At 36.9% G+C, this 24,067-nt stretch overlaps 2 protein-coding genes across 2 annotated transcripts; both read right to left on the bottom strand.

Annotated features, from left to right (window-relative positions):
- Positions 1-7,236: 7,236 nt before the first annotated feature.
- Positions 7,237-9,819, bottom strand: A1O5_02189 (uncharacterized protein; the record flags this gene model as incomplete). The annotated part of the gene is made up of 1 exon (XM_007742805.1): positions 7,237-9,819. One exon carries the CDS (start codon positions 9,817-9,819, stop codon positions 7,237-7,239), a length of 2,583 nt encoding a protein of 860 aa, XP_007740995.1.
- Positions 9,820-10,118: 299 nt separating this feature from the next.
- A1O5_02190 (uncharacterized protein) lies at positions 10,119-10,985 on the bottom strand (the record flags this gene model as incomplete). The annotated part of the gene is made up of 1 exon (XM_007742806.1): positions 10,119-10,985. The coding sequence occupies one exon, from the start codon at positions 10,983-10,985 to the stop codon at positions 10,119-10,121; it is 867 nt and encodes a 288-aa protein (XP_007740996.1).
- Between the last annotated feature and the right edge of the window lie 13,082 nt (positions 10,986-24,067).

Raw genomic sequence — 24,067 nt, forward strand, 5'->3', positions numbered from 1 at the left:
ACTTATTGTCTATATAAAGACCTTTACCCTCCCTAGGTAGATAGTTATCTTTAAGTTCTTTAATAGTCACTTACTTACCTATAAGGTTTACGATCTATATGAGCCTTACTATCTATATATTAGATAGTTCTCTAAGTCCTTCGAACACTTTTTAAATTCGATCTTTTACTAATATAATTATCTTCTTCTCTAGAGTCTTAGAAATATAAAAACTCTTAGCTTACTATACTTTATATAAAATAGTTCGAATAATCTAAGATAGTGCTACTTTCTAAATAATTTTTCTAATCTTTAAGAACTTCTAGAAAAGTGCTTCTTCTTTATTAAATAATACTTTTACCAATATATTCTTTTTTAATTTCTAAAGAACGTCTCCGATTAAAAGCTACTTTAGTCGCGTTAGCGTTAAGCGTAATTCTCTTTAAAAGATTATAAACCGCGGTATAATTCACTAACTATAGCGGTACGGTATCGAATAGAGCTCTATAGCTCTTTCTCTAGCTATTGCTCTCTTTCTTTAGTCGATTAATTCACCTAGTGTACTTCCGTCCGTTTAAGATGTATTTATCGGAAGAATCTTATTAGTCTTACGCTTATAGAGCGTATTTACGCGAGCTCTTAAGTCTTAGGCTACTTTAATTTTTCTGTGTTTTGTCTTATTCCTTATGTTATTAATTAAGCTAATGGAATCTCTTCGCCTCGAGAGTCTAATTAGCTATCGACTATTCTTCTTATCTCGAAGTTTCGGCGAGATAATAACTCGACGAACTTTAACCGTAGTCTTATTTACTAAATCTCTTCCGTCGTACTAATAAATTAGATTTAATATATAATTTAATAGATCTCTATTCATTATATCTCTTCTCATTAATATCGAACTTTTATCTTTGTCTTCGTTCTCCTAGTCTTCGCCTTCGTTCTCTTAGTAAAGCTCTCTTTTTCTTATCGTTGTAGAGGTTAGGTCTTTTAAGAAGGCGAATAAAGGCCTTTTATATTTCTATTCGCTAACTAATTTAACCCACTATATAATAATTTCACTATTTTCGCGGTTTTCTCATTCTCATTAACTTTCTCTTCTCTTATCTTAATCTAAACGACACCTCTATTCGTCTATAAACGGAGAGTAATTACGTAATTCTCATCGTTGTCTCGTATTATCTATATTCGCGCTATAATCTAAAATAAGATTCTTAATATTAATCGATAACTAGAATTTATAACTCGTGCAATATAAATAGAAGTCTTAATATTTATACCGGTAATAGTTAACGTTAACGGATTAATTAACCTAATAAACCGCTATCTACGTCTCTCATCGTAGCTAATAAGGCTAATAACGCTTTAAGTAGATCGAATTATATTTTTTATTTCGATTTTCATTATGAGATTCTTCGAGATTAAATTTATCTCCGCTTCGCTATTAATTAATACTTATTTATATCTATGACGAAGCTTAATATCTAGAAACGAATATTTAATAAGAGCTAACTTAGTAATCTAAGAATAACTACTCTCACTATTTAGTCGTACCTTAGAGATCCGCGCCTTACGATGTAGAAGCTTCTAACGATCTTCGTTATACTTTTAGATTTTTCTTAAGAATAGCTTCTATCGTACTTTTTTCGACTTAGCTAATATATCCTAAATAATAGTTCCGACTATTTTCTATTTTAAAATCTTATTAACTAAGCTTATCGTTCCTTTCGTGAATATTCGTTTAAGTGCCTTCTAAAGCTTTTTACGGGGTACGAGCTACTCTTATTTCTATATATACGTTCTTCTTTTCTAATGTTATATAATCGAACTTAATTTCGCATCTCTCATTATCGTGTCTTAACTTTCTAAAACTTCTTAGATAACGCCATCGTAGATAATTTCTAATTCTATAAAATATATTCGTCTTATTAGATTTTTCCTCGATTATTTCGTGACTTAATTAGTAGCTTTAAGAATCTCTTTTATATATTATTCTAATTAAGCTTACTTCGTAATCGGATAGTTCTTTTCTTTCTCTAATTATTTTAGAATAATCTTATGGCCTACTATACTATGTTTAGCTTTAGACTCTCGCGCTTTACTCTTATTAGACGTTCGGGTAGTCGTAACTATAGTCTCTCTAATTTCCTCTTTCGAAGAATCATTAATTACGGTCGAGTCTCTATATAGATCTACTCTAAGATAAGAAACGTATAGACTCTTTATTAGCTCTTCTAGATTATAAAAGATATCTTTAAGATAGTCTAATCTAGTCTTTAATTATAGAAAACGAATTCCTTTAATATTTTTTCCCGGTACTTTAGGTCTTATTATAATATAATTTCTCGAGTTAAAATAAATTTATTTAGCTCGTAGATATTTCTCTAGATACGAATAGCGAGACTATATATATTTAACCTCGCTATAAAAGTAATAAACTATATTACGTCGATCTTCTCTATAGCTAAGTCTCCCGGTCGCGGATATTCTTAATCTTAGCTCTAGATTTAGATTTAATATATAACTAAATAAATCTAAATTCACTATCGTTACGTTCACTAAGACACTAATTATCTCTATTACTACTTATATTTATTTCTTTAAGTCTCTTATTTCTAGCACTATCGTATTTTAGAAATGATTAGATAGTTTATTAATGTATTCCGTTAATAATAGCTTAGTAGAGAAAAACACTATTCCTTATTTAATCTAAGAAGTTTAAGAAGATACTTCATTAGTCGTTTTCTTAGTTTTCTTATTCTTTTTCTTATCTTTTATACTTCTCTTTTTCTACCTTAATATCGAGAACTTTTCTTTACGTTCTTTCACTAGATTATTTAAAGTCTAATCTTCTAAAGAGTTTATAAAACGGTTAGTATTATAGTAAGCTTATAAGCGATCTATAGTCTTTTTATAAATCTTATCGTACTTAATTATTTTAGTATCTCTATAATCGATATCTAAATCTAAGATAATTTTATTACGATTTCGCTCCGGTAACTCTTTTAGTAATTATCTATTTAATTAAATAGAGATCACTTTCTCTTTTTTAAGTAAGGTATCGCTAGTTCTTTTAAATTCGCGTAGATAAATACGTATATCTTCCTTACTCTCTCTTTTTTTATTCTTAAGCGATTATAAATAGAAAAGAATTAATATTAGTTAATCTTTATCTTCGTTCTCTCACTCCTTTAGTATCTTTCGCTTAATATCTTTTTAATCTCGTAGTTTATATTTAAATAGATTACGAATAATTACTATATAGAAACGGTTATAAAAATAAATAATCGCTTTAGTACGATCTTCTTCTAACTATTGATTATATAAAGATAAATACTCAAAATTCTCTAAGAATATCGTAGTATTTACGTCTTTAAAGAATAAGTATTCGAAATTCTTCTTACTTTCTTACGGTATCTTTAATATAATTAGCTCATTTTTATTCTACGTTATTATCGTTAGATTCGGTATCGTCATTATCTATATTAATTTTAACGAAGACGGCTATAAAGAATCTCTAGAAGAAGATAAGAATATAGTGAAAGACGCTAAAGAAGTGCTCGTAGCTAATTCCCGAAACCTCGGTATCTTAGATTGCTCCGATATCATCGCTTCTATACTTCGAAAGAACTAGTCTAGAAGCTTACGTATATCTCCGATTTCTTTAAGTAGTAGTTAAATTAATAAGTAAACTAGCTACGCTCCTAGTAAAGCGCCTTCTTCTCGGAACTTAATTCAATAGTTAGATAGATCTCGCCCTTTAATGCTTAATTCGTAATCTTTCCGACTTATAAGTGATCTTCGTATACGAGAGAACCGATCTTTCTAATTAGCTCTAATATTACGTAAGTAATCTCTATAGCGTCGACTAAGTTCGTACCTCGAATACTAATTAACTAGGAGAACTATATTCGACGTAGTAATAGCTAGCCGTCGATAATATCTTCTTTATCTATTTAATCGTAATAGTTTAGAATCACTATTATAGCTCTATACTGAATTCTCTATTAAAATATTCTTCTATCTTAAAACTTATTCGTATTCCGTATCTCTTCGCTTCTTTTCTTCGTTATTTTGTATATCTATCTTCTTACTTCTTAAGTCTTAATTCTTCGGTAAGTATATTTTTTCGACGGCTCGTCTAGAAGAACTTCTAGATCTTAGAGAGATAGTCTTCTTTCTCTCTAAGTTTCGCGTTAGGCTTTATACGCTATAATGTTATAGCGTCTCGTTTTATTAATCGAGTATCTTTCCTTCGGAAATACCTTCACTATAGTATTCTATTCGCGACTAATTAATCTACTTCTTAAAAGAGCTATTTATCTTAAATTCTCCTTAATATTTCGATTTTAAACTCTTTCGTAGAAAAGATTTTCTAAATAATTAGCGAACTCTATCTCTATAAGTAGTCTTATCGTCTTTTAGAGTTAAATCGATGCCTACGTAAATTTTAGTCGTTAATCTTAAACTTCTATTTAGTCGTATTCTTTACTCTTTAATATTAACTTTAGTAATTCTTAATATAGTATCTTATTAAGATATTATCGTAAAGAGCTTAAATCTTCGATGAATAGATTATCTTCCCGCGGTCGCTAACTATAATAGAGTACTTTAGGATTTAACGTGTACGTGTAATAACGTATAGAGATCTATCCAGTAAATCGGGAATCGAGAACGCGTTTTTAGTTAATACTGACAATAATATCACTAACACTATCTAGAGAGGCAGCGGCTAGGGCTATGAACACTTAGTATAGCGGCAGCATCGAGGAATAGAACAGAACTAATAAAACACTCTTAGAATTTAGGTAGACGGCACCAAAAGCCATGGAATTCATAATACTCTGCTCAATCTGTAAAAAATGAATGGCACACTGCCAGCACTGTAAACTGTTCCGTACCTCCTCTCTACCAGCCCATTTAGGTTTGACATGTGACTAGACAACTTTTTCACCTTGCCACCGCTCTACCAGCCCAGCACAGCCCATCACAGCACAGCCACCTTGCCTTGTTACAATATAGTCTTCTTCTATATGTAAAAGAAATATCGAAGTTAATCTAATATCTTTTATATAGTCTAGCCGTCGGCTTAGGGCGTCTACTCTATCGTTTTCTTTTTCTTTAACGTAGTAGATCTTAAATTATACGGGGCTATAGTCTCTATCTAACGTACTTATCTTCTATTGAGTGCTTTAGTCGTGTTTCAATATAGGAGATTCTTATAATCGGAGTAGATCTTCACTGAATATTTAGGTTCTTCTAAGTATACTCTTTAGTGTCTCAGTGCTTTCACTATTATGAGTAATTCCTTATCGTGGATGTCGTAGTGAAGCTCTGGTCCTGTTATTTTTCTTGAAAAATAGGCGACTGGCCTGATTTTCCCGTTCTGTTCTTCTTGTTTTCTCGCCGGAATCTCGACGCCCGTCCACCTTCCATCCTAGGTGACCTCGCGCCACTTTTGCTTAGGCCGGCTCGCGTCCGGCTCACCCTACTAACTACACTATGGCGGTGGCTCAAAGGTCGTCCCTCCTCTGGACTGTCAAGTTTTAACGAGGACCTAAAACGAGGCTCTAGGGAGGTTCCCTGGAAGCGGACTACGGTACGTTGCCTCCTCGACTATCAGGGTCCACACCACACAATAGGCACTGATTAGATCGCTGTATGCAGTTCGATTCGCTATCTGTAGTCCCTATAGACAAAGACTTGACGCTTGAGAAGGAAGAAGAAACGGTTCGCACCTGTGTTAGGTGCGGACAGACTCTTATAGCTTCTCCTCTTTTGCTATCACGTGCGTAAGCACAAGGCAGTTTATCCCGACAGCCTTGTGCGCTTAGCCTTGCCTCCTAGCAGCCTTGTCTGCAATGCTTATCCTACCTGACCTATATCTCGCACCTACAACAGGTGCGGAGTGTAGGCTGTTAGGGGCGCTTTCGTGACAATAAGCTATCTAGGGGAAATAAGCGTAGCTATATAGATATAAGGTTTTCCCAAATAGAAAGTCCTAGATAGTATATTAATATAGCAATATAGCGCCTATATTAATATACCGCTATATCGCTATATCGCATACTTCCTTTCTTAGAAGTTACGTATTACTATATAACCTAGCCTTGTTCTTACTTTTGTGTTTTGTCAGGCTGCCTCGCCCGGCAAATCTTCCTCGGGGCATCCCGCCCTTGGTCTTATGAAAGGCCGTTTCTAACACCTAGGATGAGGAATCCTAGCGGCGGCGAGGTCTATTGTAGGGGGCGGAGATAGAATCCGCGATACGCCAGGTAGCGGTCGAGACCTAGGGCCTTTCGCCACAGAGTGCCGCTTCTCCAGCGTCGGGGGGGGCGCATATTGAGATGCCATGTGGCCTGCAGCGAAGAGGGCAATGGGGGCCAGGAAGAGACCTAAGGTGGGCAGGGCAAAGACATGATCTGCTTTGTACCTGTGTATCGCCACGTGCATTAGCATCCTGTTTCGCCCATGCGGATGCAATTTACAAGTGGTGAACGGTGAACGTGCCAATCATGCCATCGGTCGTGATAGTAGGTGCATTGTTCAACCGTCAAATACTCGACGTAGTCAAACACCCTGCTGGAATGCAGCTTCACCGGCTTGCTCAGCCATGCCGCCATGTTGAAGATGGCTGCAGCACAGATTCGGATGATTCCATGGCGAGCAGCTTGCACGGCGGTTCACTCGGTCCATTATATCGTCGCACGAACGCCATGTCTTCCCTCGTGTCTACTTGAAGAGGTAACGGATGTCGTGAACAGGTAGTGAACCAGGGCGACCGTTTTCGCATAGATTGGCCCCTCACCTCGTCGAGTTAAGTTCAGCATTTTCTCCAAGCAGAATGGTGCGCTAGTCATGACACCGTGAGCAAGATGGAAACTTGCTTATCCTCACAGGGTTACAGCGGGCAACAGCCTCGGGACCTGATCGTCGGCCAAGAAGTCGGGTACTCCGAGTGCTTGGGTTGTCCACGTCGATTGGTGCATCATCTTGAGGCTAGACATCGAAGATATGATTGTGATATTGGGTGAGAACCGGTGGTGGCATGTTTACCAGCCCGCGCTTGACCAGGTGTCTATCAATCCGTCCGGTCCAGCGCAGTTGAGATTGGGAAGCAAGATCACAAACACAATCACAAATAAATGCATCTCTGACGTGTCTGTGGAATTCGATTCGCCTCGCTTCGCCTCACGTCGGAAGTGAATTCGTCGTACTTAAGGCTTATGCATACATACAGGAACACAGCAAACCCTTGGCTTATGCATATAGACGCCCCTTGATCGGCGTCGTCACCGGGCCTGCAGAAAAGGCACAGTGTCCGAGACTGTCTTGGTCTGTGCAGGAGAGTAGGAGGGTCGATGAAGACGAGTTGTCGCTGCTGCTGCTGCTGCTGTTGTTGCTGGTGGCAGCATGTCTGCTCCGCTTGGTCGAACTTGGACCATATATGTAGTTTTCCTCAGAAGCATCTACGCTGTGCTGGTGCTGGTGCGTATGCTGGCGTTTGCCTTGGCCATGGGGAAGGGTGCTGGTGTCGGAGAAATCGTCGTCTTTGAGGTGAGTGGCCTTTGACACGGCGGGTTTGTGGATAGGTCGTTTCGACCGCCTGGGTGTGGTAGTGGTGGCGATGGTTGGAGGGAGTCGATTATCCCAGAATGATTCGACTTCTCCCCACATGAGGGGCTCATGAGACGTGATTTTTACTGGGATCTTCTCGGCTTCAGAGGAGGTGGAAGAGGTGGAAGAGGTGGAAGAGGTGGAAGAGGTGGAAGAATCGGCAGGGGGGGAAGCGCTGGTATGGTTGTGAGGATGACACGCCGCCGCGATGGCCAGACTGCAACTCCCGGCAATAGGCATGCCCGTCTTGAGCTTCATGCCCAGCCCAAAGGCCAAGAGCGCCAGGACCAGTAGGCCGCCTAGGACAATGGCCAAAAGAATGGCTATAGGCGAGTATCCACACGTCACGAGGTGTCGAATGTAATTAGGGGCTTGGGTTACTTCGGCACCGGTATAGTCGGTCATGGTGACATTAACGACAAAGAGACTTTGCGAGACAAGCCAGTGCAACGTGAGGCTGAACAGGACCAAGGGAAGGCCGAAGCGGTAGGGTAGTTGGAGGAAGTAGCCCGAGCGTTGGGAGCCCTGGGGGCGGGACGAGGAGACGCGTAGCGATTTGCGGCTGAGGGAGTAGCTTGTCCATTCGTGGGCGAGGAGCATGCACGTAAACAGACCGTTGTAGGTGAAGTAGAGCAACGAGAGGATCAGCTGGGGAGTGTTGGCCAGCACGACGTTGGCAATCAGCGACGAGGTGCCGGACTGGGAGGCCGAGCTGGTGATTAATGTGCGGCCCGAGGGGCTACCAAACCCGATCGACCACAGCGACGAGAAGGTTTTGGAACCGACCATGGCTCGGAGGCCCGTGGAGAGGTAGCCGGCAGCAGTGGCCAGAGCGGCCATGTACAGAAGCAGGCAGACCACCCAACGCCGTGGGCTGACGGCGCGGGACCAGCTGGGGTAGAGGTTGCCTGGGTATTCGACGATCCGTTTGGCCGAGTCGCGGTGCCAGAGGCGGGTGCCGAGTTTCTTGACCCGCGACGCGGGAACCAGGCACATTGCCTGAGACGTGTCGTCAGGCTTGTCCAGGAAGGAAGCCACGGCGTCGCCCATAGTTAGCAATGGAGGGTCGTCCTTGTCGAAGGCGAAGACGACTGTCAGAGCCATGACGGTCAATTTGACCAGGTTGAGAACAATCACGAGAATAGCAATGCTCACGCTGAATTGCAGGCTGCATTTCTCTTCCGAGGGCTCGGCCAGACAATACGACACATCGGCTCCAAATGGCGTCCAGGTCTCGTTGGACAAGGCCTGCCTCAAAACGGCCGGGTCGTCGCACACGCGGTCGCAGACTCCCGTGGCCGTGCCGTTGTCGGAACAGACCCAGTCAAAGGGCTGAGAGCCGCCGCAGGTGAAGTCGGAGTAGAAGCGGGCGTAGACAAAGGGGACGACGTCGGTAGCGTTGTCGTTGTTGAGGTAGTTGACATTGTCCGTCCAGAAGAGGCCGTCTCGGGCCTCGTAGTCGAAGCCCGAGACGTGGTCGGACACGAGGAGCACGTTGCGGTAGAGCGATTGGAAGCCCTTGGTGTAGGTCTTAATGCAGTCCGTGGCTGTCAGGTTGTCGAGGTCGCCGCGACGAGCCGCTTCACGCAGCTGGATGGAAAGGTTGGCAAAGGTGGTGATGGGGATGGACAGGCGGGAGGAGTCAAAGCCGCTACGAAGCATAAATCCCGCGTCGGCGTAGTTGAAGCCGTCGAGGGTGGCCGTGGCCGTGGTCGACTGGAGGAAAGCCTCGTCGACGGAGAAGACGGCATAGTTGTTGGCGGTGGTCGCGGTGAAGATGGCCGAGTTGAAGAACAGGTGCAGGGGCAGCGAAGACACGCCCAGGGAGAGCCACAGGACCAGCCGCTTCCCAGGGATGGAGCGCAGGTTGTGCAGGCTGGGGACGCCCACGTCGAGCCATCGGCCGGCCAGGTGGGCGGCGTTTATGTCGGCGCGCGTGGGTGCCGAGAGGCATTGCATGCAGAAGTTGCTACCGCTCAGGAGGAGGGTGCTGAGCATATTGATGACCAGGTGGCCCCAGATGTCGAGGTCTTGGATGGCGGCGCATTGCTGGGCGTTGGCGCCCTTGCGGAGGATGAGGCCGCCATCGGTCGTTGTCGTCGTCGTCGTCACAGCCCAGACGAGGGCGCTGAAGTTGACAGCTAGGACAGTGAAGCAGAGGCAGGTGAACAAGCTAGCGCTAGCTTTCCAGCCGCGGGGGACGACGACGAGGCTTCTCAGTCCCATCAACAGCCTCGACCCTCTCTGTGTATTGATTTTGACTTTCTCCGTAGCCGATTCTTCGATCCTGCCCCTTAATATAATCACTCGTCCGGCCCCCAAACCGTGCGGTCGAGTCCCGGGGGTCGGTGTTTCACGTCCACGTTGAAACGCCGCAGAGGCCTAGTACGAGGTACTCGGTACACAGCTTCGTGAACTAGGTGAGACACCCACCCAGTCAACAGTAATTTCTTCGAGCGGCTAGCCGCCTCGCGCCACCTCTCCACCAACCAACGTGATATCCCACTTACTGCTCCGGCCGCCCATCAGCCACAAACCCCGGCAGCCCCTTCAACGCGACACTCGCGGAAATGTCTGGTGCTTTGCACCACATCGCCGCTGAACGCAACGGTATCAGTATAGCCCAAGCCTGAGGCCGCGCTGAAGCGGAACATGGAGAAGCCGTCGAGCGTCTCGCTCCAGCGGCGCCGGCGGGCGTACGTGGCGCCCAAAACGGCACACGCGAGCGCCCACAGCGCCAGCAGCGCAAGCACCGGCGGCGCAGGCACGGTGCTGACGTTGCCCGTGAAAGCGGCGGTACGGTCGAGCCCCGTTGGCGGCGGGCGGCTCATTTCCAGTGCGTATTCCTGGTGTGCGCGCAGCATGCTCGTCAGGAATTGCGTCGAGTTGAGCAATTGCAGCTGCTGCCACGTGCTGGTTGCGCTGACATCGACGTTCTCCTCTGCGTCGCAATATATCGGCTGGGGGTGGAAGGCGTCGGCGGGCCTGTAAAGGTTCTGCAGCCACGAGACGATGGAGGCCACGTAGGCCATGGGGTTGAGGTCCATGTTGGAGCCGGCGAGGGTGTCGGCCAGGGCGGCGGAGACTTCGCTGCGGAAGAGGCGCGGGATCGCGATGGCCAGCGGGACGACCGTGCCTGACGGGATGGCGTCGGCTTCTTGGTATGTCAGGTATGCGTACGTGCGCGTGCGGCCGTCGATGGTCGCCGTGCCGGTCTTGGAGGTCGATCGGCACTGGATCCCGATGGCGTCGAGCTGCTTGGGAGTCATGTCGCTTTGGCCCGTCAGCTCGGCCGTGATGGCCGTGTGCTGGAACGTCTTCTGAAACCCCTGCGCCATCGTGCCCAGGCCATTGGATACCAAGTCGTCGAGCGGTGCACACGGCTGGACCATGGCGACGGGTTTCTGCCACAACGCCGCCTCCAGCAGCACGGGTTCCAGGTTGCTGAAAGGCGGGTTGAAGGTCAAGCTCGCGCTCGAGCTGGTTTGAGCCTATTGGACGGCCAGTTCCATCACGCCCACGGGGAAGTAGATGGTGTCCAGCGGGCTAATATTGATCAAGGTGGCATTGGCGATCGGGGACAAGAGATACACGGTCGCGAGCAGCAGCCACGCCGGCGAGGCCACCATGCCGGTCTGGAGCCATCCGGCGGAACCTGACCATGTCTGCGACGACGTCAGCGGACGGAAGCGACGGGGGGTTTCAAGTTGTTGCTGATCTTGACGCAATGCGCCATGAGCTGCATGGCATTGTCACGCTTAACTGCTCATCGCCAAGCAACAGCGTCAACAACAGGGAGAAGAGAAGGAACAACTTGCTCAAATGCGTCCGCCTTGAGCGCGAGGAAGAATCACGCCAAAAGCGGCAGCGATATCAAACCCAGAATACTTCATCTGAAAAGGATCCCTTGGGCACAGATATTGGATTTACAACTTGGTCTCGCAGTGCACACCCGACTGGATATTTAGTCAAGCAAGTTTCCCCCCTCGAAATGCCGCCTAGTGGAGCTACTTTTATTGGTTCCGACACGAGCACGGTTCGACACCAGCGCCTCGCTTACGTCCGGAGGTCGCTCCTTTGAAGTCACGGGAGGATGAGATGGTGGATACCTCTAACACTTCCTTCTATCGAGCCTTGCTGTCTGCGAAGGTTGGCACGGAAAGGCTCAAAAGCCGACATTCTATTAGTGGCACGTCATGACCTTGCATTGTGTACCTAACCTGTCGAGGTACTGTACTGCTCCCTGTCGCCATTCGCATCCATGAGGAATTGTTAAAATTCCGACAGTCTGCCGTTATGCTCATGGTGGTATCTTAGTCTGTTAGAAGTCCACAAACACGCGCATCTCCGTCTTAACTCTCGCCGCTATTCGACGCTCATTCGGATACGGTTAGGGTCAAAGTCGTGTCAACAACAGTTTCTTTATCTTTAGAGCCGAGTGTGGACTCGTTCTGCAGGCCCTCAATCATTTCGATATAGCCCGAGAGTCGCGAACGCCTCTCATAGAGTATGAGAAGTTCTCTCCGCTTCTTTTCTTCAATCGAATTGTGGCCGGTGACTAAGACTATCATTAGAAAAGATTTGATGATACTCGGTGGTACGTTATATAGAAGTTAACTCGTTAGACTTCACTTTATTATACTTACGCCTACAATAGGATCTACTAAGGTTAAAAAGCCGGCGACGACGACAGCGAATTAATACGAAGTAATTCGGTCTAATATCTAGGAGACTCGGCGAGTCACGGGGATTTTTTCTTCCGGGCCCGTGACGAGAAATGGCTGATCGATAGTTTTAAAAAGAAGCCTATTCTTCCGGTCTACGACTTATATTGCGGTGTCTATATACGATCTTAGACGAGACTATTATTAGACACAGCCTTAGAAGAGACCGGTTACGAGCTGTAAAGGCACGGCTCACTACACTCATTGAATAGATAGAAGAATCCACATAAGAATAAGACTAAGTCACGTAATATACTCTATTAGCTCTGTTAGCCCTACTAGCTCTATTAGCACAGAGCGCATAGAGCGCATAGAGTACATAGAGTATAAGTATTATATATACACTCTCATTACCCCTAGATAGTTTACACTCTCTCCGTAGCTAACTTATATTAACTACTAAACTATATTATTCTTAGTGATAAGTAACTTCTTATATCTTACGTAATTTATAGCTAATTTATACTATTTAGAATTATTACTAGAAACTCTAACCTAGTTAGATCTTAGTAGAAATCTTAATACTTTAGCTATTACTCTTATTATAAAGAACGACCTCTATAAGTAATTAAGAAAGACTGAACCGATTTACTTCGTCTATCGACGAACTAATACGGTGTATAATATAACTATTAATTAATAATATAATATCTACTACTATTAATACTCCGAGATTAATATTAAGTATCTTAAGAACGATAATTACTATTATATTAGCACTAGTAACTAAGAAAAAGATTAATAATTTATTTAAGTCTTTTAATGGCGTAGAATCTAAACTTATACTCTTTATTTACTATATAAATTTATATATTTTAATTGTGGAATATCGCCCTCTAAAGATTTATATTAAACCTTTAGTCACGTGATTAAATACGAAGTTTAAGTTCGTATTTAGACCTAGGATCTATGAAATTACGTAACTAATGCGATATTAATTCCGCACTCTATTAAATGATTAGTCGTACTTACTAATGTTGATTTGAAATCAACATTTTAAGGGTCTTAACTGTGGACACTCATTGTCTATATAAAGACCTTTACCCTCCCTAGGTAAATAGTTATCTTTAAGTTCTTTAATAGTCACTTACCTACCTATAAGGTTTACGATCTATATGAGCCTTACTATCTATACATTAGATAGTTCTCTAAGTCCTTCGAACATTAATAAACTTTATTAACTTTTAAAGTAATTTATAACATCGGCAAATTTTCCCGCGCGACTCTGAGAGCCCTGGGCTGCCCTAGGCTGTCAAGGTAAGTCTATGTCTTACGCAGCCCATGAGACCGCTGGGCTCGCTGAGCTACTCTAAGAGGGCCCTAGGCTAATATAATAATTTATAACTTTACGAATATATAATTATACTAGTCGTTTAAACTAGTACTAACCAAGATTACCACATTATACTAAAACCAAAGCAGACATATATAAAATATAAGGTTTCGAACTAAATCTTAAATTATTAGCTTAATAGCGTTAGTATTCACTAAGATAAAGACTTAGCGAGTTATCCGCTTTTAGTATAAACCTTATTTCCGAAATAGGAAAGATCTTTTTAAATTTAATAATATTATATAATAAATATATTATAAAAGTTACTAAAAATAGATAGTTTATAAGAGCTTATAGCTTAGATATAAGAGCTATAAGCGACTATAGACTCCCTAGGCTCCCTGGGTATATAAGAATATTATAAGTCGCGGGAAAAATTGTTAATAAATTCGCTAAATTCGATTAGCTTAATTAATTAAAGACTAAGAATTTCTCTATATAATATATAGAATAAACGGTTATTATTAGTAATTTTTCCCGCGACTCATAGTATTCTTATATACCCAGGGAGTCTAGGGAGCCTACAGTCGCTCATAGCTCTTATATCTAGGCTATAAGCTCTTATAAACTATCTATTTTTAGTAACTTTTATAATATACTTATTATATAATATTATTAAATTTAAAAAGATCTTTCCTATTTCGGAAATAAGGTTTATACTAAAAGCGGATAACTCGCTAAATCTTTATCTTAGTGAATATTAACGTTATTAAGCTAATAATTTAAGATTTAGTTCGAAACCTTATATTTTATATATATCTACTTTAATTTTAGTATAATATAGTAATCTTAGTTAGTACTAGTTTAAACGACTAGTATAATTATATATTCGTAAAGTTATAAATTATTATATTAGCCTAGGGCTCTCTTAGAGTAGCCTATGAGCTCTCTTAGAGTAGCTCAGCGAGCCTAGCGGTCTCATAGGCTGCGTAAGACGCAGACTTATCTTAACAGCCTAGGGTAGCCCAGGGCTCTCAGAGTCGCGCGGGAAAATTTGCCGATATAGTGAGAATAATGAATAGATTATTCTTATAGTTAACGTAAGCGATCGCGAATAAAAAGACGTAATTATATAAGTTAACTCGATTATCGAAATACACTAAGCTATAAGGTACGAGAGCGAAGTATAAATAAAAGTCGAGCTGAAATACGATACCCTTAAAAAAGAAGCTCGGAAATTACTAAAAGTCCTTAAGAAATTTAAAAAATAATTATATACCGTACGCTTTATCGTAGAAACTAACGTAATGACTTTCGCTACGTAGCTTAATCGATAATCGATAAATTTATTAAAAGTAGTAATTAATTAATAGTTAGTCTAAATTTATAAATTTAATTTTAATATATAATATATATTTAGTAAGAAAAATATAGTTACGAATACTTTATCTCGCCGTTCTCCGACCGAGAAAAATCTCGAAGAGACGAAGAGAGAAGAAAAGATTAATAATTAAATTAAGATAAGAATACTAATCGTTCGCGAAAATATTCGTTCGATTAAATAAAATACTACTCGCCGAGACTTCATAATAATATAATTGATAGTAGTATACGCGAGGAATCGATTCGTAAGCTTAGTAATATCGCGCGTAATTTAGCTCTTAGAAGATAAATACTTAAAAGATTCGAAGTAGCTTACGAAGTATCTTTAAAATTAATAGCGTTCTTATAGAATGAGTAATAAGAATTTCCGATAATTATAAAAGAATTTAATGAACTTCTTCGTTCGCGAAGATTATTTATTTAGAAAACTAATAATAAATAAACTAAGTAAACGAATAATTAATAATAATACTAAAAAGAAGAGAATTCTCGAAGTAATATATAATAATATTAAATACTTTAAACGTAAAATTATATATTAGTGAGTATTTAATCGTTATTTTTAAAAGAGTTAGTATCGAAACGTTTAGAAATTCGTTAAGATTTACTTTAAATATTAGTTTCGCGAAAGTAGAAGATTATATAACGAGATATTTCTAATATTAGTCGATATACGCTAAGAGTAAATTAATATCGATTATACTTTAATATTAATATCTTAGAGAAAAAGATACCTTATAAAAGCTTAAAGTAATATAAGCGGCTAGATTAAATCTAAAGATATTATCTTTATTAATAGTATAATAATAACGAAGTTTCTATATAAAGAGATTATTTATCGTTATAGCTTATTTAAAAAATTAGTATATAACGATGAATCTAAGAATAAGAAATAAATAAAAGAATTTATTAAAAAATATAGAATTAAATACGTAATTACTTCGGCTTATTACTCTTAAATAAATAAATAAATAAAGATAGAATATAGAGATATTATAAATACTCTTTTAAAGATATACTAAACGAATAGAGAAGATATATAAATATATTATCTTTATACTATTCTTTAAATAGACCGAATAACTATTAAAGCCGATATCGAAATAATATTATACGAGATTAAATTCTTAAATAGACCGATTCTATCGATTAAGCTTAAGATTACGATCTAAAATATTATAAATTAGAATAAGATTATCGATACTATAGACTTAATTATTATAAGGGCCCGGGCTCTTAAAAGACGAGATAAAGATTTAAAAGAGATAATAGTTTATCTAAATAAGATACGAAGACTTAAGAAGAAGTATTTCGATAAGCGATATAGTTTATATTTCGAACTCTTTAAAGTGAGTATATTAATTCTTAATTATAACATCGTAGAATTAATAAATATATCTATAGAAAAGAAATTAGTCTTTCGATAGTTTAGGCTTTTTAAAATTATAGAAGCGAATTAAAAGAAGAATATATATACGTTAGCGAAGCTTAATAAGACTCGGCTAAGTAATACTTATATTACTAGTCGTTTAAAGAGATTCTATTCGAGATTAGCGAACTTTCTAATCGATGTATTTTTATTATTAAAAGACTTCGCCGACGACGACGAGTAATAACGAATAATAACTTCGGATTCGTCGTACTTAGCGAAGACGAAAGATTCTATAGATGAAGATTTCTCTTTCTTAAAGCAGAGAGAAATCTATTTACGTCGTAGTCGTAAACTTTAAAATAAAGCGATGAGACCACTATTCTTAATAATAATAGTCGAAATTCCTTTTATAATCGACTAAATACGAAGAGAGTATAATAATTTAAATATTTTAGAAGAATCTTTTAAGAAATAAACTACGTAGATTTCGTTATTATCTCTTTCGCTTAACTATTATAAAGCGATAGAGAAGATAACGCTTTAAATTCGAAGACTTACGAAAAGGTTATATAGAAGAGAACGACGATAAGTATAATCTTACGTTCGAATTAAACTACGATACGTTTAAATCTATAACTTTATTAGCTCCGGAATCTCACTAATAAAAAGAAGAAGAGAGAAAATAAAATATTATAACTTATTTAGTCGCGAAGGAAATACTATAAACGTAAGAAAATAAGAAGTAAATAAAAAAAAGAAGAAAAATTAAGATTTACGCTAAGAAAGCGAGCGTATATTTTAATTAGTTAAATTTATTTAAACACTATATAAAGAAAAATAAAGCGCGCGCTAATTAACTAAAATTTTACGGCTATTAAGATAGTTATTTTCGTTCGAAACGTTAAAAAATAAAGCGAATATTAAGATTCGAAGTATATTCCGAATAGAAAGTAATAACGCTAGAGAACGAGAGCTTTAAGAATTCTCACTTACTAAGTAAAAATATTATAAGATCTTTATAGATAATTAAAAGATTAGTTATAGATAAGATAAATTAAGTAGCCGTTTAAACTAAAGATAACGAAGTAGTTATATACTAATAACATTATTAATAACGATATTATTACTAAAAGATTAAGTTTAGTACGGAATTAGTCCGGAGAAATAATTTAAAACGGAAACTATCGAAGTTTTACCGTAAAGACGCTAAGATATATATACTTTTACTAAAGATAGATATAAGTATTTAGTTCTTATCTTCTTATTAATCTTTCTTTTAATTACGATTCTATAACTTAATTCTTCGTTACTTATATTATTTCGAATTATTCTAGACTCTCTTAACTCGTTCTTTACTCTTAAAATTATCTTTCTAAGTGAGATACTAAAAGTGTAAGTCTAGAAATCTTTATATAACTTTATTATTAAGTTTAGTATTTCGATAATTATAGTTCGAACTAAATTATCTTTTTCTTTTCTTCTCTTTTTTTCGATTTCTTATCTTAAAGATTCACTACGTTACTAAGATATTTAAAAATCTTAAACTACTTTTATCGAGACCTTTAATAATTCGTCTAAATTCTACTTTTATAGTCGTTATTAATAGAGATACTAAATATTAAATACTTAATATCGAAACCGTCGAAAACTAATCTATTCTTACTATTAAATATCTAAACTACGTTAGAGAAGTTACGCTCGAAGAAGCTATAATTACTATAAACTAGAATAATACGGATCGAGTTAAAGACTTCTATAGCTCTCTTAAATTAAAATATCGATAAATAAAAGAAATTCGCGACTTTATAATCTAACGAGTCTATAATCTTACTAAAGACTTTCTAAATATTTATATAAAGTTTTAAAAATACTTTAGTTTATATATTAGAAAGAAAGAGTTTAATAATAAACGAAATCGTCGCGTAGAGATACATAATAAGTTACTTTCTAAATACGGCCGAATAAATAATATAAGTCTTTTTAATTATAAGTATAAAAAGAGAGACGTTCTTATTTCGCGTAGAGAATTCGTAAAGCTTCCTACTTAGAAGTTAGTAGAATTCTTTAACGAATTAATTATTTTATACGAAGAGAATATAACTATACTCTTAAACTAATATTAATTCGCTCGGAAATATCTACTTTAGTATAACGTAATATCTCTTCGGCTACTATAAGTCACCTCGTATAAAATAATAGCTTATCTTATTTAAATTTAATAAAATCGACACTATAATATCTCGCTATATTTAGTTATAAAGAACGTTTAGATCGTTCTCGATGATAAAATATTTAACGATAATAAGTAAATCGCTAAGCGTAACCGTTTTGAGTAATTAAATATACTTAGTCAGTACGAATTTATAGAAGCGGCCGGGCTATATTAAGTAAGCGCTCTTTCTATAAACTATAATAATCTAATTATATTCGAAGAAAGATCTAGGCTAGTGGTATTACTTACTATATAAAGTTTAATTACTAAAAATAATTTAGACTCGATAGTTCATCGACTTATTACTTATTCTAATATTAGTAATCTTTTTATATCTTAAGCTACGAATTTCGTCGATCTTATCGGTTCTTTTAATACTTTCGTAAAATATCTAAATACGCGAACTATTTAAGGCGACTAAACTTTTACTTCGGCGATCTTTACTACGTTTACTTTTATTACTTTAATCTCTATACGACTATAGTAAAATATTTTTTTAATATAACTTAATTTAGCGAATATAGAACGAAAAAGTTTAATATAACTTACGAAACTAGAAGAAGAACGCTCTATTCTTAGAAATTAAGAATAGATAAATTAAATAAGAAATAATTTAATTAATATCTTAGATATTATAAAGAGATCGAGATTATAAATAGTAACTCTCGATTTAGACTTCGTAACTTTAAGTCCTAACTATAATCTAAGTATAAAGAAACTAAGAATTTCTAAGCTCTTTTACGGAATCGAGATTAAATAGTAACTTATAAACTAAGAAATATATATTATTAGCTCTTCTAAAGTCGTCTTATTACTATACTTTCTCGGAAAGAATACGTTTAATAACTTATTAAATTCGATTTTAAATTTTAGAAGTCTTATCGTATTCGCGTAGTTAATAATTTAGAAGTATATAAGATAAACGAATTACGAAAAAGATTTACTTTTAGTTAGTTACGAAGATATATAACGATATTACGAATTCGAAGCTAAAAAGATAATTAACGTATTAAGCTTATTTACTAAATATATATTTAGACGATATATATTCGCCTACCTATATATAGCTAAGAAAGAGATCGTCTTATATCTAGAAGAATTAAAAAGAATCGTCGCGTTTTATAAAGATTCTATAAAGAATCTTAAATAATTAATAAAGTAATAGAAAGAAAAGTTTAGAATTATAAATTATTAGGTTTTACTTAGCTATTTCGACTATAGAGCTATCGATATCTTAAGTAGTGCTCTTCGAAGCGCTTTACTAAGCTCTAAATATAACGAATAAGTTAGTAAGTCTTTCATTAATACGGAAATTATAGTAAGTTAAAAAGAATTATATATAAGATATATCGTTATCTTAAACGCCGCGTTTCTTTTCTAAATTAATTAATATAGAAACGTAAACGCACCGATAAAATTTAAAGCCTAGAGAAATATTAACGATAATATAAAACGACTTATTATCTTTAACGACGACTTAATAGATAAAGAATATTATTAGTTAATCTTTATAGCCGATAAAATAATATAGTTATACTTAGTTATTAATTCTATATAAAGTAAATTAAACACGACTAAGATAATATTCGATTTCTTCGTTCGATAATTAAGAAATAGCGTTTTTAGTATTTTATCCCGAGAAATACGGCTAAAATTTAATCTTTAGTAGAATATTAATAGCTATAAGCTCTAGATAATTAAAAATTCTTTAGCGATTATTAATACGGAAACTTACGAGACGGCTCGCTTATAAATTACCTTATCTAATACTTAAGTCGATATCGAGGATCATTTCGCTATTATCTTAGAGATCTATAAGATAGTTATACGGGAACCGAAGCGTAGTGAAGATCTAGAGGCGTCAAAGAGCTCGAGTCCGAAGAAATTAAATAGAAGATAATTAAATAACTTTATAGAGCGTTTAAAGAGTATAAAGAAAAGTTAATATTTCTAAGAGAATAGACGAAGATTATAGTTAAGTCTTAAGCGAGGTCGTTAAGAAAGCGAGCGATAATAGGAGGGATATAATGAGAGAAGTTTAAAGTGAGGGATAGCTTTATGATTAGCTAAGGCGTCGACGCTAAACTAAGATTCTTCTTATATAGTCCTCGGGAACTATTATTCATAGAATAATCAATTAAGTTACGAATGGAAGAACTTCCTTTGGTTGAGTGTGCGTGCTGTGAAGAGGCTATCTTACCGCCGTACGAGTTGATGCCCATGGCTAGTAGTCTCGCCCTAATTTACTAGATACTAGTCCTTAGGACTAGAGATCTAAAGGTTTTAGATGGAAAATGAGTCCTTAAAATAAAGAATTCTAATCGAAATTCTATTCATAAGGCTAGATGGGTAGCTAGAGATTTTTAATTACGATATAGCATCGACTATAACGAAATCTTTATAAATATAGTGAATCCTATAGCTTAGAGACTACTTCTAGCTATAGCTGCTTATCTAGACCTCGAAATATAATAATGGGACGTTAAGAACGCCTTTATTAACGCCCATTTATAAGAAAAGATCTATATATAGTAACCATTAGATTAGGAAGATCTAAAACACTCTAATTAGGTATGCCTATTATTGAAAGCTCTATATAGGCTTAAACAATTAGGTAGAGAATGGGAAATCTATCTAAAAGGTCTCTTACGAGATCTAGATCTATTTCCACTAAAGATAGATTAATCTATCTACTTAAATATCGACTAAACGATTATCTTAATAGTCTATGTCGACGATATTATTATTATATTGTAACAAGGTAAGGTGGCTATGCTGTGATGAGCTGTGCTGAGCTGGTAGAGCGGTGGCAAGGTGAAAAAGTTATCTAGTTATATGTTAAACCTAAATGGGCTGGCAGAGAGGAGGTGCGGAATAGTTTATAGTGCTGGCAGTGTGCCATTCATTTTTTATAGATTGAGCAGAGTATTATGAATTCCATGGCTTTTAGTGCCGTCTATCTAAATTCTAAGAGTATTTTATTAGTTCTATTCTATTTCTCGATGCTACCGCTGTACTAGATATTCGTAGCCCTAGCCGCTGCCTCTTTAGGTAGTGTTAGTGATATTATTGTTAGTATTAACTAGAAATACGTTCTCGATTCTCGATTTATTAGATAGGCCTCTATACGTTGTTATACGTATATACTAAACCCTAAAGTGCTCTATTATAGTTAGCGACCGCGGGAAGATAATCTATTTATCGAAGATTCGAGCTCTTTACGATAATATCTTAATAAGATACTACATTAAGAATTACTAAAGTTAATACTAAAGAGTGAAGAATACGACTAAATAGAAGTTCGAGATTAACGACTAAAATTTACGTAGATATCGATTTAACTCTAAAAGACGATAAGGCTACTTATAGAGATAGAGTTCGCTAATTATTTAGAAAATCTTTTCTACGAAAGAATTTAAAATCGAAATATTAAGAAGAATTTAAAATAAATAACTCTTTTAAGAAGTAGATTAATTAGTCGTGGATAGAATACTATAGTAAAGATATTTCCGAAGAGAAGATACTCGATTAGTAGAACGAGACGCTATAGTATTATAGTGTATAAAGTCTAACGCGAAACTCAAAGAGAAAGAAGACTATCTCTCTAAGGTCTAGAAGTTCTTCTAGACGAGTCGTCGAAAAAGTATATTTATTAAAGAACTAAGATCTAAGAAGTAAGAAGATAGATACGCGGAATAACGAAGAAAAAAAGCGAAGAGATACGGAATACGAATAAATTTTAAGATAGAGAAATATTTTAATAGAGAATTCGATATAGAGCTATAATAGTGATTTTAGACTATTACGGTTAGATAGATAAAGAAGATATTATCGACGGCTAGCTATTACTACGTCGAATATAGTTCTTCTAGCTAATTAGTATTCGAGGTGCGAACTTAGTCGACGCTATAGAGGTTACTCGCGTAATATTAAAGCTAATTAGAAAGGTCGGTCCTCTCGTATACGAAAATCACTCATAGATTAAGAAGGTTACGAACTAAGTATTAAAGGGCGAGATCTATCCGACTATTAAATTAAGTTCCGAGAAGAAAGCGCCTTACTAGGAGCGTAGCTAATTTACTTATTAATTTAGCTACTACTTAAAGAAATCGAAGGTGTGCGCGAGCTTCTAGACTAGTTCTTTCGAAGTATAGAAGCGATAGTATTGAAGTAATTTAGAATACCGAGGTTTCGAGGATTAGCTACGAGCACTTCTTTAGCGTCTTTCGCTATATTCTTATCTTCTTCTAAAGATTCTTTATAGTCGTCTTCGTTAGAATTAATATAGATAATGACGACACTAGATTCGACGATAATAACGTAAAATAAAAATAAGCTAATTATATTAAAGATATCGTAGAGAAGTAAGAAGAATTTCGAATACTTATTCTTTAAAGACGTAAATACTACGATATTCTTAGAGAATTTCGAGTATTTATTCCTATATAATCGATAGTTAGAAGAAGATCGTACTAAAGCGATTATTTATTTTTATAATCGTTCCTATATAGTAATTATTCGTAATCTACTTAAATATAAACTACGAGATTAGAAAGATATTAAGCGGAAGATACTAAAGGAGTAAGAGAATAAAGATAAAGATTAGCTAATATTAATTCTTTTCTATTTATAATCGCTTAAGAATAAAAAGCGAGAGAGTAAGGAAGATATACGTATTTATCTACGCGAATTTAAAAGAACTAGCGATATCTTACTTAAAGAAGAGAAAGTAATCTCTATTTAATTAGATAAATAGTTACTAGAAGAATTATCGAAGCGAGATCGTAATAAAATTATCTTAGATCTAGGTATCGATTATAAAGATACTAAAATAATTAAGTACGATAAGATTTATAAAAAGGCTATAGATCGCTCGTAAGCTCACTATAATACTAACCGTTTTATAAACTCTTTAGAAGATTAGGCTTTAAATAATTTAGTGAAAGAACGTAAAGAAAAGTTCTCGATATTAAGATAGGAAAAGAGAAGTATAAAAGATAAGAAAAAGAATAAGAAAACTAAGAAAACGGTTAATGAAGTATCTTCTCGGACTTCTTAGATTAAATAAGGAATAGTACTTTCCTCTACTAAGCTATTATTAGCGGAATATATTAATGAACTATTTAATCGTTTCTAAAGTACGATGGTGCTAGAAATAAGAGGCTTAAAGAAATAAATATAAGTAGTAATAGAGATAATTAATGCCTTAGTAAACGTAACGATAGTGAATTTAGATTTATCTAGTTATATATTAAATCTAAATTTAGAGCTAAGATCGAGAGTATCCGCGACCGGAAGATCTAGCTATAAGGAAGATCGACGTAATATAATTTATTACTTTTGTAACGAGATTAAATATATATAGTCTCGCTATTCGTATCTAGAGAAATATCTACGAACTAGATAAATTTATTTTAACTCGAGAAATTATATTATAATAAGATCTAAAGTATCGGGAAAAGATATTAAAGAAATTCGTTTTCTATAATTAAAGACTAGATTAGATTATC

Source organism: Cladophialophora psammophila (assembly GCF_000585535.1).
Source record: "Cladophialophora psammophila CBS 110553 chromosome Unknown aczJe-supercont1.2, whole genome shotgun sequence".
Lineage (NCBI taxonomy): Eukaryota > Fungi > Ascomycota > Eurotiomycetes > Chaetothyriales > Herpotrichiellaceae > Cladophialophora > Cladophialophora psammophila.